General features: G+C 44.7%; 1 protein-coding gene across 1 annotated transcript in view; it reads left to right on the top strand.

Moving 5' to 3' along the window:
• AKIRIN1 (akirin 1) overlaps nucleotides 1–15,715 on the top strand; it is a 188,471-nt gene that overhangs the window by 92,731 nt on the left and 80,025 nt on the right. The window contains exon 3 of the mRNA XM_078681243.1: nucleotides 6,235–6,366. Within this exon, the coding sequence (XP_078537369.1) occupies nucleotides 6,235–6,366 (132 nt within the window). The remainder of the gene's footprint in view (nucleotides 1–6,234; nucleotides 6,367–15,715) is intronic.

Genomic DNA, 15,715 nt, shown 5'->3' with positions numbered 1-15,715 from the left:
AATGTGCAGACATCAGCATATCTATGTGAGGAAGGTACAGAAATTGCATAACCTCGTCCTTGACTGAGGCGCCTGAAACATTGTGTCACCTGATGACAAAACAGCAACTTAACTTTTTATTGAATTACAGCTTGTAGGTTTCGATAGTGCAAAGTAAATTGCGTCCAGTAATACAAAATACATGTACATGTACATGTATTTATATAGCGCGAATCACCGACACGGTATCTAAGCGCTTGCTTAGGGAACCCGTCCTGGTATTCCCCTGTGAGATACCCCGGCAGGGTATCCGCAAGGTGAAAGCCAGGCATCCCGCCGCGAGGGGCCGTAGTGGAGATTAAGCAAGCTATTGCCCAGAGTCGCAGAGTGTGACCCCGTGAGTCGAGTAGGCACCGGAGCGAGAATTGTCGAGTCCGTGGAATTTTAGAGCCCGAGACCTGCCGAGGCAGGGAATCGAACCCTGGTCCACGGCCGATCTCAGCTTCCGGGTCTGCCGCCTCTAACCACTGAGCCACACTTCTCGACGCTATGCTAAGGCAGCAGCATTGCAGCAATGTGAAAACTACATACAGAATTTTGTATTTCCACAAAACTTCCCTTCACTTAAGCTCGACAAATTTTCATTCTAGCTCAGGACTGGCGGCTAGGATTGTGCTAGTTCAAAGCTTACTCACTACCAACTTGGCTACATCAATCACTGGCTTAAAATACAAGGTCTTAAAGTCCGAAGAGAAGTCTGCAGACCACATGAGATCCTCAAGATATGCGCCCAAACAAAAGGCTTTTGAATCCATTGCTCCCTGTGCTGAATGTGCCCCAAACCTTTTGGTATCAATGCCAGCTTCTTGCATCCCCCAACGGGCATGGTAGGGAAAGACACCGCCTTATAAGGTTTTCTCATTCCAATGAAGAGTTCTCTCCCCGGGAGGTCGAACATAGTCATTTGTTCATGTTTCAAGACATTGCACCACACAGAGCTTAGGATACTCTGCAAAAGATGGATAAAAGATTGTGCGAGTGTTGGTGTCAATGGCGTTGAACCGTTTGTCCCAGGATGAGCGCCAGGACCCATCTATGCTCTTCTTTGGTTCTTGATAGATTTGGGGAGAAAAGTGGCCACCTTGGTGTCTGTGTTTGGTGTTAGGACCGCCTTTCCATCCTGAGAGGGGCGAGGAAATTCCGCCCGAAGGTGATTGCAAGCCTTCTTTTCCACGGGTTTCCGCAACCTCTGCACAGCATAGCTGCCCACTTTCTTGCCTGGGACTCACTCTGCAGACCTGCCGGGGACAATAATATCCTTGTCCTGCATATCCGATACATCCTTGGGAGCGAATCAGAAGCTGTACACCAGGGTCTGGAGGAACCGCTTCTTTGTCTGGGGATTCACCAACTTGAGGATCAGGGGTGTCAGAACTGGGAGGGTCAGGTAAACGCTTAGTGGCCCAAGTGGTCATCCTGAGTCGAGGAATGGGCCAAGAAGGCATGTTTCAAGCGATCAAACCTGTCTTTATATACCCCGACCCCACACTTCTTCTTGGTGGACAGGGACCCTCCCTAAACAGCTTCCTGTGTGGGCTTAGCTGGCACTGCTACATTACTCTGGGCAATTTTGGTGCACTCCCTAGCTATCTGGGCGGAGAAGCATTGCTGCATGGGGACCATAAGGTCGTTGATGGCCCTGTAGATAGAGGTGTCTATAGCCTCATAAAAGTTCTTGTCCCACTGGAGGAACAGTAAGTAGTCGTACTCATATGGGGCCTGTAGGAACTGCATGGCTGTATCGCCACCTGAGAATTGCGCTGCACACCACAACATTGAGATTGTATGTATCTAAATATATTTGTGTGTGTATATTCACAGGCTTATGTGTATGGGACTGAGATGGCCCCAGTAAAGTCACATGTGAGTGTGTATAGGTTTAATGCTGAGAGGTAGCCCAGGCTATGTGGGTGGCCAAAATGCACACTTTTTAAGGGGTGGTAGCCCAGGGGTTACAAAACACCCTGTTGGATGGAGAGGGTTAAATCCGGCTTCCCGGGACAGTGTCCCCACTGAAAGCTTTGCAAGGCTCTTAGAATATACAGACACTGCGGGGCGTTCAAAAGTCACCATACAGACCCCAGATGGTCATCAAGAAATGTATAAGGGGAAATATACACATCCGGCTCTAGGCACGATGTCAACCTGTGCAGCAGGAGAAGGCTCTGTTGCTATCTGGCTCCGACAGCACGCGCTGCACTCCCGATATGAGGGATACACGTGCCGCAGAGCACATTATTGGAGGGCAAATCTGCACGAAGTAATCATGAAAAAGCTGCATAACAAGTACAATCAAGGAGGGAAAGAAAACACGACTTTACTGGCTGCTGACCAGCAGAAAAAAAGAAGTAGTAGCAGCAACAGAGAACTATCTTGGGACCCGGCTGCATAGACTGAGAAAGAACTTATAAACTTTGTTGTTACCACGGTGTTCATGGGAATAGTAGTGTTGTGATGACTGCTGTGTTATGAATTTAAGAATTAAAGCAAGGACTCGTCCCCAATCCTGACATAGCATCTTTGTTTCGTTGATAGATTATTCCCCACCTCACTTGTCAAGTATGGGGTATTTTCAAAGCATTCTAAAAGTTTGTCCTGAAAGACTTGTAAACAGACCGCATAGTTGCTCTGGTGAAAGTTTTAAATAATGGAAGTAGAGAAGGCCAGATAATCTTAAAATCAATGTTTTAGTCTGTCAATATCTTTTGACCTTTAAATGATGCCACTGAAAGTATGGTTCGACAGGTATAAGGTTTTCAGCTAAAATATATATTTTCCAACCGAACACCCGCACTCTAGTATCCAGATTTAAGCAAAAATGTTATAGATCAAAAAAGACCTGAATTGGCAAATCTTATAGGTCTTACCTATCTAATGTGACTGCAGAGCCTCGGATTTGTCAGTGTTAGTAATGTATTGTTCGAAAATGTAAAACAAAAAAACACATTTCAAAATACTGGAGGAAAATAACACACAAAACTGTACTTTCAATTGTTATTTTCAGTCTTTATAAATGGCAAGGTTTATTTTTCAAGTATGTTTAAATTGATAACTCTGAAAAGAATTAAATAAGGTATTGTCAAAATATATAGGTAAACGTTTGCCAAGGCATAATTTACTTTCCAAAAGACTAAGCCATTTGATCTTCTGCAGTATGTGGAATGCAGGAGTAAAAGCAAAAACTGTTAAATTCTGCTTCTCTGAGATACTCCAGAAAAAATGTTGCTGTACTTCTACAGATAATCCATTGGGGTTCGGGTGGTTAGGAACACAATGCTGAGGGCGGCTTTTATTTAAAGGGGGAAGCAGAACAAGAGGGAGGTGGCTAGAAAAAGTATGCATTCTCATGGAGTGCTGAATGAAAAAAATGGCTGTTGATGTGAGTTATGGCAAGATAAAAGTTAGGGAATCAAAAGAATTGTTAAGAGGCTGTGTTTTTTGGGGAGGGATATACACATGAGAAATACAAGCCATCGATCATGAAGCAAACAAATGAGGGGCAATAAAGCCAACCAGTGGTAAACAAAGGGCAGACTCTAAGCGTATTCTTAGGTTTTCACAATTGGTCTTTCGCAACCAGCAAGCTCGTGCTGTGTTGTAGTAAAGACAAAAAGAGACCTGTTTGGTGTTGCACAGTGGCGGAGATGTTCCAAATAGTAAACTTACTGTACTGCTGTTGAGTGTATTTAGTCATTAAACCTTTACAAAAGCGGAGATTGATTTGCCCTTTGAGGATTAATGCCCCTTATTTACGACTAGTGATGAGGCTTTTATCCAGAGCATTTAAAAAATATTGATGTTTGAATGTATTTCAGACAGAGTAACATTTTTATTTCTTTATTTTAATAAGGTTTTTTATTATTTGAACCAACGAAGAAAAAAATGTACAAACAGTGGCTCCTGTGTTTTACCAACTGGGTAGGGCAGTGTCTTTTCGATAAGCTTATCAAGGGCATCCGTTTATGCATTGGGACTTCCCACCCTCCAATATTTACCACCTTCCCTGTATTTGAACTGCCATCAATTTGACAAGAAACTTGACTCTCAGATAATTCTGATATCCCTGGAATTGCTTCTACTTAGGAGACTACAGTACAAACTGTATCTCTAAAGCTTGAGGGTCAATTGTTACTCCCCAAGACTCTTATCGATGAACTTGGTAGCCTGGCTCCTGAATTCTAGCAATATGAGCACCTTCCACAAGGGTGTTTGGACATCTGGGGAGGGCAGGTGCATGCCAGAAAGTGGCAGAACTCTCGTAGCTTATCTATTTGGTCAAGGCTGAGTTGCAGTTTTCTTGCTAAATGTACATCTTGCTGCCAATAGTGCTTATTGAAAACGTCCTTGACAAACTTTTTTTATTTAATTTTCATTGTCCCATTTATTAAGGGATTGCCTTGAAGAATTAGTATTTCCTCCAATAAGGAGATCTTCTCCTGCATGGGAACTCTGGTGATCGAGAAACTAATGTGCCCTCCTTTGGAACAAGTTTTTAAGTGTACCTTGCTGCATATATTTTGGAAGGTCACCTTCTGTGTAGCTATCACTACACCACCAGGGTTAGACCAGCACTGTAGTGGGCTGTATACAGTCCCCGAGTAAATTTGTTATGCAAAAGCATACAAGATTCTACTCAAAGGTTGGACTATTTAAATACCCTTCCTATTTTTTTTCTAAAATTCCTCTTTTTCTGTAGAGATTTATATTCTCTGGACTTCAAAATGGATTTTAAGTTGTGCCTGGATAAGGCTAGGAAGAGTAGACCATTAAGCCGCCTTTTTCTTATTCTGTGGTCCATTCATATTTGGGTTAGCCACTTTGAAACAGTCTTTCTAGATGGATTTTTTTGTGTATTTTTTTTTTTATAATGTAGACTAATCTTATACAAGTGGTAAAGTGGTTGTTGCTGCTTTACTATAGAAAATGTCCCTTAGTAAGATAAGTGAAACGGGCACTTGGAGGTTTGTACATACCTTTGCCGAGACATTTTGATTCAGATTTTAAGGTAGATGCCCAAGGTGGCCAACCTTTCTTGTGGAGTTTTGTTGCATAATGTAATCTTTTTTTACCCGTAGGGATGGGCTTGCTGCTCTTCGGTGCTTATGACTATAAATAAAGATCCCCTGCAGTACACTGAAATGTTGCTTATTTTTACTCTTAGCATTTCTCCAGGGGAATCTTCATCATAGTCCAATGCAATTCTCCCTGCAGATGAGAAAAAGAAATAAATTATTTTTGTCCCTAGTTACTTCATTTTCCTAAAAAAGAGTACAATAACTCTCTCACAGGGCTGCAGGCTATTTGGCTGTATTACCATACTTTTCCCTGCATTGCTTGCAAAAAAGGTCTTTGAAATATTTGTCACTTTTATTAAAACAGTGACATTCTGTTTTCAAAAATTGGCATCCTAAAATTTGTAAAAACTGACAAATAATTCTTGCAATATGCTGACAAATTGGCTTTGAAATAGAATAGTGGTGTGGGTGCTATCAATTCGTTTGCGTCTCCCTCTCTCCCTCCCCTTCTCTCTCCCTCCCCTTCTCTCTCTCTCTCTCTCTCTCTCCCCTTCTCTCTCTCTCTCTCTCTCCCCCTTCTCTCTCTCTCTCTCTCTCCCCTTCTCTCTCTCTCTCTCTCTCCCCCTTCTCTCTCGCTCTCTCTCTCCCCTTCTCGCTCTCTCTCTCCCCTTCTCGCTCTCTCTCTCCCCTTCTCGCTCTCTCTCTCCCCTTCTCTCTCTCTCTCTCTCCCCTTCTCTCTCTCTCCCCTTCTCTCTCTCTCTCCCCTTCTCTCTCTCTCTCTCCCCTCTTCCTCCCCCCCTCTCCCTTCCCCCCTCTCCCTCCCCTCACCCTCCCCTCTCCCTCCCCTCACCCTCCCCTCTCCCTCTCGCCTTTCGACTAGGAGATTGAATAACATCACCTCTAGGGACCAAGCTAATTTTGCCAATAATAGTTATCTGATATGCTGTATTGTGCTAATACAACAAAAGACAGTGGAAATATCTGAATTATCTCTGGATATGAAGGTGTCCTTTTTTTGCATTGGAATTATGAAATGAGTGACGGATGACTGCACTTTCGTCAATTATAATTGAAGCACGTTTTCAGAATATTATACGTATTTGAAATTCTTTTTCGTGTGTGACATTCATTCAACATTTGATAGTAGAATATCAGTGATGGTGTCTTTCTTACTCTCTAGGCACATCTGTAAAAAAAGACCAGCCCAGTTTCACTTTAAGGCAGGTTGGAATTTTGTGCGAGCGCCTTCTTAAAGATCACGATGAAAAGATAAGAGAAGAATATGAACAAATTCTCAATTTAAAGCTAGCAGGTTAGTGATTTTAATCTAGTCATGTATCTAATGTGTATATTTTTTCTCATTTGAAATTTCGCTTCATGTGTGTCTTTTTGGCTGTCCTTGTGAAACAATCGAATTTTTGGATGGAGCAATCCATGTGGACTAAATGAGAGAATAGTGTTCTTAATTTAAAAACACATGAATCTGCTTCATGAGATGGTTGCTTGTTTCAGGTTAGTGGCTAGATGGACAGACTGTCTGTTCACCTAAATTGCAATACCTTGCATGAGAAATGCATATTCCACTTCTGGCCTACCAAGGTACCCTCCACCTACCCATGTTCATGCCCTCCTGCATCCTGGCCCGACAGCGTGCTTTTTGGCTTCAGGGTGCTTACTTTTTAAGCAATCCAAATACTCATGTTATGTCGTTGTTCCGCTAGAATGTTGTCTAACGTTGCTTTCAAAAATTAATTTTCTGGGTTCCTAGTTGCTCATACACTGAAAACATGTTTTCTAGACATCAGGAAATTCTAGGCCGTCATGTGCAGCCCCTGCCAGGAGATCCATACCTGCAGTTGATTTTTCTTTTAATTTGGAGACCTGGATCATAGTTCCATGCTGGAAGTGCATTTTTAATTTCAGAGTTCCTAATAATTTACAGGGCTTCATACCTAAAACAGTGGTTGAAGGGCTTTTTTTTCTTTTTAATTTTAAATAAAACTGTTACTCATCAACAGCCCTTTCCAGATATTTTGCATTCTTGCTCAGTGCATACTCTCTTGTCCTAATATTTTGGTGCAAATTTTGTGTAAGGTCATGTGGTTGCAAGAAATGTGTCAACCATAGTAGTACCATCTGCTTTACCAGTTATTACAATCACAAAGCCCTAGTTTGCCAATTAAGTAACATAGAGATAACCAGCAAAACAGACGATAATTGCTCAGCTCTAAGATTTGCTAGTGCCGCCTTCAGTAGCCTTACCCTCTGCCAGCGGTTCCCGAACTTGTACTATTGACTAACCTCCTTCAGCTGGGTTGTAAAACTTTTGCTCTAATGCTTTTGTTTGCACAGATGAGGGAGAGCATTCTAAATGTCTTGTATATGTAACAAACTATGTATAGTAAAAAAAAAAGACATAATGAAGGTATATTTTAAGAAAGGAGCAGCTGGCAGCAACTTGTAACTGCTGGTGCCAATTATTATTTTTTCACTAAATAAAAAGTTACGATGAGCAAGAGAGCAGTGTTTGAGCGGTGTTGAGAGCGAGTAGAAAAGTAAGCACCACCAAAGCGAAGGTTAATAAGTTGAGCAGGAAGGGTGTGATGGGGAAGCAATGTATGAGCTACGGAGATGTAAGGTGAAAGCGCATACAAGAAAATGAGAAAGAAAGCACATCCACTGCCATTGGAGGGCTTAAAGAAAAAAAATATATATCTATATCTATATCCCCTTAACTAAGCAGTACCATGCTAAAACTCAACCAATCAGAACAGTTTGAGGCCGAAATGCTCCTGGGCTGGATAAACATGAATAGGGAGAAGCAAGAAATATATATTTCCTATACCACTAACCAACTGAATCGTCACAAACACAACCCAAATCTACTACATACTTAACTATATCCCATCCAAAAACACACTTCCCATCCTAATTACTCCTAACGGACCACTTTTTGTCATTAATAAACCAATACGCAACCTTCCATCATTTCTCTGACCAACACCCTCCTTTTCTTTTTACTACAACACTTACACTCCACTACACATATGAACACCTTCGGTGCTCATGACGGCTCCCTACATGCGTCACTGTAGGCGTGTGCTCCTGACTGGCGGGAGCCGTCAGAACGTTGCCGCTCTTCCCATGCGCTATTAATTCCTCGCCTGTGAGGGAGAATTAATCAGTAGGTGGAGTTCTGACGGCTCCCGGCCGTCATGAGCCCACGCCCACCGTGATTTATGATGGCCGGGAGCAGTCATGAGCACCGCAGTGCCATGCCCACCCCCTCATAATACTTACCATCACAAAATACAACCATACACCCACCTTTCAAACTACACAAATAAGCATACTCTAGTGCCACGCTTTCTCTCTTCCACCATACCGAACACACACACAGCAACTCTATTCTAATCATCTCTCATCCATTGGACAATTTAGATCCTTACTACATGACCCACATGCTACACCATCACCCCTAACTCATACACCTTTCTCCCTAAACACACAAAAACAATATAAACAACGTGCCACACCTCACAACTTTGCTTTTCCAGGTCTACTGCACAACAAGGTTACACCAAAAAAACAACACAGTGCATCAACTCAACTCAACCTCAAACACCGCCTCCACCACCTTCACATGCAGACCCATCAAAATGCCTCCTTACCCTGCTGGGCGAGGAACACGATACAGAACAGCTACAATATTGCTATCCTCGTACAGCTAAAACCAGCTGCTGCAAGCCAACAAAATACTGCTCACTCTTCTACAAAACCAGACTATCGCCAAAGCACATTCTCTAAACTGTCTACTAATAAATGCTTGCTCACTCTTTAAAAACAAACCTCACCCCCACGACCTTCTCACTGATGCAAAACTAGACATAGTATTCATAACTAAATCATGGTTGGGAGAGGATATGGCATGAAACTGTTCCTCTAGGCTACCAAGTGATCACCCACAATTACATAGTCACAAAAGGAGGTGGCCTAGCTGTGGTGTTCAGGCTAACATTACATATCACTAAAGTTGACGACCTCTCCATAAAAAATTGCGAGGCTCTTTTCACCAGATGCAATCCTACACTATCTTCCTCCTGTAACTTCCTACTCCTTTACATACCTCCACCTAGCAATGCGACATTCCCAGACATGGTTTCAGTCCTTATAACACTCCACTCCAACCTATGCATTTTGGGGGATGTTAACATTTGGTTTGACCAACCCAATATGCCCCACTCAAACAATCATCGCTGGCCTAGACGCACTGAACCTGCATCAGATCGTCCACAAACCCACGAACAACGCTGGACAAATCGTAGATTACATTTTTGCTATTACTGAACTGGTTACCTTTCAAACTATAACTCCGGTCACATGGTCAAACCACCATTTGCATGTTTTCCAATATAAAACAACACTAAGTGATGCACCTAAAACAACCTTATGTGCATCCACCTATCAATCGTGGGACAAACCCAATTTGGAACACTTAGAACCACAACTAACATCCAGTACAGATCCAGAAATAATAAATTCTGTTAAAAAACTGAGTGGCTACAGGAAGCTTTAAATATCCTGATACCACTAAAAACCTCACAACAGAACAAAAGAAAACGAGCACCTTTAAGGATTACAGAGAAGACTTAAAATTAGAACAAACTAAACAAACTAAAAACAAATTAGAAAGCGGCTCAAAACAAACGCTAATCAAGACAAACTTCGCCTACAGAAAACTAACAGATTATACAAGTCCTCTATCAAAAAAGATACTATTCAGACAGAATTGAAAATGCTAAATGTGCAAATAAATTCTATAAAATACTCCAAGAATTTCTTAAACCAAATTGTCTAGAAGGAGCACATCCCATTATTAAAGATTTCACAGACCACCTGGCAAATCATTACATGGTCAAAGCAGACACGTTGGTGCTCATACTTAAAACAAAGACAAAGCACCAACGCTGATCCTTTTACAAAACAACAATCCAAGAATACTGTAACCCAGCCTCTGTTCCTTCCAAAACATTTCACACAATGAATTTATGGACCTGGTCCAAGTAAGCAGGCCTGCCGGCAGCCCTTCGGACCAGTATCCACCCCAAACAATCAAGACAATTATTCTAACAACCTCTGCTTCCACTCCAGTAAGAAGAATCAGCAACAACTCATAACTACCAGAATGTTTCCAGAAAAGAACTCGGTCATACATACACCCATTACTGACAGGCAGTAACATTGGCATCTCTGCACACGTTTACCAGACATCACTGCCTGGACAGCCAAGTCCAAAGGGACGGCTATTTTGCCCGTTTGGTCCTCCAGGACTTTCTCGTCTGAACTTGGTTCCCAGACCCTCCTCCGGGGATGATATTGGTGGGGTATCCATTCTAAGGTAAGGAATCTATAACAAACTGCCTCTTTCAGATGAACAAGTTACTTACCTTAAGTAACAAATGTATCTATAAGAGACGCATGTTAGTTGTAGATTCCTTACCGCCCACTCATTCTCCCAGCTCTGCGAACTGATGTCTAGGGATAGCGACGCCCTTACAGGGCCATAGTTGTGGCGCACCAGTAGTCAGTGTCTTACATGGCTCTGCACTTCTGGCATGGAAAGTTGTGTCAGAACTAACGTCAGCTCGCAGGGGCGGTGTCTAAGTAGGCACTGCGACGTCATCCTGCCGACGACTGATGCAGAGTCTACAGACGCCACCTACCGACGTGCAGGGGTACTGCTAAAGAAAAATCTCCAGATCTAGAAAATTCTAAGGTAGGAAATCTACAACTAACCTATTTCTTTTACAGATGCATCGTTACCGAAGGTAAGGAATTTGTTTGTCAGAAACGTTTCACTTTTGAGTGAGCGTTTTGAGTGTTGAGTAAAGACTGGGCGTTTTAGATAATTTCAGAAATGTGTTGCTTTTTCTTTTAGGAGGCCAATGTGAGAATTGTCAAACATAAGTCCACATGAAAGCTTCTCCGAAAATGTAATGTTACAATATTGTATAGTGTTGACTAATGCTGCATCTATTTTTTTTTTGTTAAGTTTTTTGTATCAGAACGTACATCACTATAAAACAGTTTTGTCTCTGTTTGACTACATTGCCCCAGTAAGTACCCCGGACCGATGCTCCCTTCTGCCTTCACATGTCCGGCAACAGTTGAAAATCCACACTGCTTGTTCACCTTTGAAGCAGCTTTGTAAAATCCTAACATAGTCACTGGGTATAGCTTCTGAACAATTGGCTTTTACGCTTGTGCCTTTGTGTTGCGTGTTATGAGGCGATGCCGTGGCTGCTTTTTGTAATGTCCTTTAGGCCTGGACGGTCTATGCTACTCTATTTTACTCTACAGTACGGTGGGGAGGGGAATTTTATTTTACTGCAGAACTCCACTGTAGGAAAGTAGGATCTGCTATTATGGTTACCCCCACCTTTTTGTGTTTTTTTTGTTTTTTGCTTTGTGTTATGCTGGTGGACTAGTCTGGTTGAATTCCTGCTACCCAGGACCTCAGTTTCTGTGCTTTCTCCCCTAAATTGGACATGGTGGGCACCTAGGTACACTCCGGACTGGCTACTGGTGTACCCTTCTCAGTCCCTAGTATATGGTACCTAGGGTATAGGTACACCCGGGGTCTCCCATGGGCTGAAGCATGTATTAAGCTACCCATGAGAGACCACTCGGATTGTGACTACAGGCCTGCCATTGCAGCCTGTGTAAGCTGGTGCTAGCATCACTTATGACAGATATATACGTTTTCTTTTATCTGAGGTCACTACACTTTAAACCTATAAGCCACCCCTAAGGCAGGCCTTTCAATCCTGAAGGCAGGGTGCTCTGTTCGAAGTGTGAGGGTGCCCCTGCATGAGTGGGTCACCCCTACGACCTTCAGAGTCCATTACCCCGGGTTGTACGTGCATTAGCCATTATGACATATAGAGTGGCCATGCGTCATTACGCGATGATCATCTCTAAACTTGTTGGAATCCTACCCCCACACCATAATGGTGTGGGAGGTATTGATCCATGCTCTGTAAAGCTCCACCGGGAGGCCCTCTGTGCTCTTGGTACCAGTCTTCCAGAACTGGACAGCAAGCTAGGGCTGCTGCCGACCAGAAACATGTTTCTGCCCTCCTGCTGCTGAGCAGGGGAAGGCAGAACAATAGATGTCCTGTGTGACAACCTCCCACCCAGACATTGTTTAGTGTATTGGGGCAGTGTGTGGGCGCTTGGCAGCGCTACTGAGACTTCTTGAAGGGCACATTTGGTACCCTCCTTGGATACTCAAGTGCAGGGAGCCGCTGGCTCCCGCTCTGGTGTGAAACTGGACAAAGGACATAGGATTACCCTGCCCACTGTCCAGCTCCTCTGGGAGGGACTCCTGAATAATCCCAAGCGTTTCCTAAGGCTACTTAAGGGCTTACCTGTGGGTGGGTCCCTAGATTCACCATGGAACAAGATTGAGATCCAAAACCACTTCATCTTCGACCGTCTGGGCACTCTGGACACCTGAAAGAATCTCCCTTAAATGAAGAAGTCACTTACTGCAATCGCAGGTACCGCAACACAGCTGATCGATCTGCTGATCCTGAGCTCACATGGACTCCGAAAGGCTCAGCAACATAAGTGGTGGTCCTACAACTCCCTCTAGGCCGGCACGGTCTTCTCACCAAGTTTTAGGCTAGTATCCCTTGTCGGAACTACAGGAACCGAACCGGTGCACCAGGTCGACTTGCCGTTGCCACGGTTTGTTGACTCTCTTCACTAGAACTCTTCGAGCTCCAAAAAGCTCAAGCCTCAAGCACCTTCTGTGCAGCCAAGATCTTCATTCTCACCGCATCCTCTGCACAGTGGGCCTGCATCTTTGGTGAACTGCTCGAGGTCCTATTGCGACTCCTGTGGGTGCTCTTGAGGGTCGTCATTGGCTTACGTTGGCTCCCCTGCTTGTTCGGGGCCTACTGAGCCTGCCTTGCTCGTGGCGATTCACTTAGACCTTGCTGGTCCCAATACTACCCTTTTCACCTACCATGTTTGCAGTTGCCAAGGCTTTTTGGTGCTCCAAATGGACACTGATCCCTCGGCTCTTGACATCCGGCGTGGGGCAGCTTGTGAACAGCTCCTGCTCATCCTCAGCGTCGTCTTACACACAGCAGCAGCTCCATGGTCATTGTCCACTCTCCTGCACCTCCTGACATCTGTGGGCATTAGTATTCCATGCCTCCTGGTCACTCATGAGTGGCATAGACTCTTTCCCTTCTGCTTGCAGGTACTTTCACTGTGTTCATCAGCAACATCTTCCGAGCAGGCTTTTTGGTGCTGAATGAGTTCAGTTGAGTGACCAAGATCCTACTATGAGTAGCTTTCTTACACTTGTCTTTCGTGTGTTTTTTCAGTATGAAGGAGTACCTTATGCGTACTACAGTTACTGCTATGTAGCGTATCCTTAGCTGATCACTCCAGTTTTATTTATTTATTTATTTTAAAAGTTTTTTATAGTGCTGGCTAGACACGGAGGTATCTGAGCGCTTTACATGAGCATCAGATCATAGTTACAGGTTACATCGTTACAAAGGTTACACAGTTCTTAGAGCATGGCAACATAGTTACTTTTAAGGTCGAGATAAACAATAAGCACAAATACGTAAGGGGAAAAGAAGACAAGGTGAGAGATTCAGGGGGGGTTGGAGTAGGGGGAAGTAGACAGATAATGAAGGTGGGAAAGAGGAGGGTAGGGTGAGAGTCACAGCATGGGGAGAAGAGGGGAAGGGTGACGGGGACACAAACCGGTAGACGTGTCAAGGCAACGTCTAAAGTCCAGTAAGCTGTGATCCCTGGTGAAGTGGTATCCCTTCCCTATCTCTATTGCGAGAGGCTCCTTTTACGCAGTGGACTCTCTCGGAGAGGTCTCTGAGACTCCGAGGCCTACATACTGGATCCTTCCCCAAAAAGGGGAGAGGGAGTGCTTTGGCAAGGGGTGCCATACCATACCTCAAGTGTGAGTGGCTCCCTTGGCGCAGTGGACTCACTCAGCGGGTTCGCTGAGACTCCAGAGTATAAATATTGGATCTTTCCCCAACAAGGGGAGAAGGAGTGCTTAGTCAAAGGGCACAAAGGACAGAGGGTAGGCAGAGTAGCAGGCAAGGTGAGGGATTTAGGGGAAAGACTATAGGAGCTAGGGAAGAGACAATAAGGAGAGACGAAAAGAAGTCTGCCTAAAGACCGACTGGGTAGGTGACGACCAAGGAGGGAATCCAAGGCCCATCTCCCCTATAGGTAAACCAAGTAGCTCCATCGGGCATCAGACAAAATAGTTCAGTCTCAAAACATTGAGAGAGGAGGGAGGGAGAGACATAAATAGAGGGAGGATGCGGTAGGAGACAATGGGTGATACGACAGGAAGTGCAACAATGTGGTTCAACAATATACTAGAAGAAAATCAACAAGTAAACATTAAATAAAACAATCAGCAATACAATTGGGGGAGGAGTGAAAGGTGAGAGAAAGTAGTGGGGGGGTAGGGTAGGAGAGGGAGTGAGGTTAAGGGAAGAGACAACCATAGAGACAAAAGGAAGTCTGTCTAAGGTTCACAGAAAAAAAGAGTGGGGACAAAGGGCATGGGCATGTGAGGGCTGAGGACGGAGGACAGAAGCTGGAAAGAGTAGGAGCGGAGAGGGGGGGAAGGTTGCATGAGGTGCATAAGTTTTGAACAGAGGCATGTATCTCCTGCCTGGGGGCTGCATTGTTGGGACCATGTTTAGATAAAGGTACTGGGTGGGGGAAGGGAAATTGAGAGGAGGCGTATTGGGCAAAGAAAGAGAGGTAAATCAGATAGTCACGTGAGAAGTCAAGGGAGGGCAGTGTATTGAAGCTGTGGAGGGAGAGACGTGGAAAGGGAGGAGTGGAAGGACGCGTTGTTGGGAAAGGGTAAGGGGAGGATTCAGCAGAGGAGAAGAAAAGAGGGAATGTGGTCACAAGATGATATGAGAGAAAGGGGCCAGAGACATGAGAATATGAGTCATGTAAATAGGTACGAAGGAAGCGGTAGTCAGACGGAGTTAGGAGGTAGTGGGAGAGACAGTAGTTAGGAGGTAGTGGGAGAATCTGAAAGACACGTTAGTATTGGATTCCTTACCTTAGAATATCCCCAGGCGTCAGACTGGATCCGGAAACTTTTGCGTAGCAGTACCCTTGCGCGTCGGTAGGCGTCATCTGCCGCTCCGCGTCCGTCGTCGGCGCCGTGATGACGTCGTCGGAGTACTTAGACGCCGCCTCCGCGTGCTGACGTCAGTTATTCTTTTTTCGGCGCCAGCAAGCGCAGATCTGGAAAAAGTAGTAACCCTAGTCATTTTTGACTAACTTTTTTTGATCCTTTTTGATTGCTTTCGAAGTCTCTCGACTCCGAACGGTGCCGTAGGGATGCCCGGCTTCAAGCACTGTGACGATTGCGACCGTCTGTCGGTCACGGATCCTCACCGCGTCTGTTTGTCCCGTTTGGGCGTCGACCACGACGACAAGGCCTGCTCTGACTGCCGGGCCCTCTCCTCGAAGGCCAGGCGGGAGCGGTCCCGTAGGCGCCTCGAGCTCCGGCAGTCGACCACGCGCGGTGCGAGGTCCCGATCCCATGGGAGGTCGAGGGAAAGGTCGCGGGCTCGGAG

This window comes from Lissotriton helveticus, chromosome 3_1 (assembly GCF_964261635.1).
Source record: "Lissotriton helveticus chromosome 3_1, aLisHel1.1, whole genome shotgun sequence".
Taxonomy (NCBI): domain Eukaryota; kingdom Metazoa; phylum Chordata; class Amphibia; order Caudata; family Salamandridae; genus Lissotriton; species Lissotriton helveticus.
Note: the sequence above shows the minus strand (reverse complement) of the source record. Positions and strands in the feature narration are given on the sequence as shown.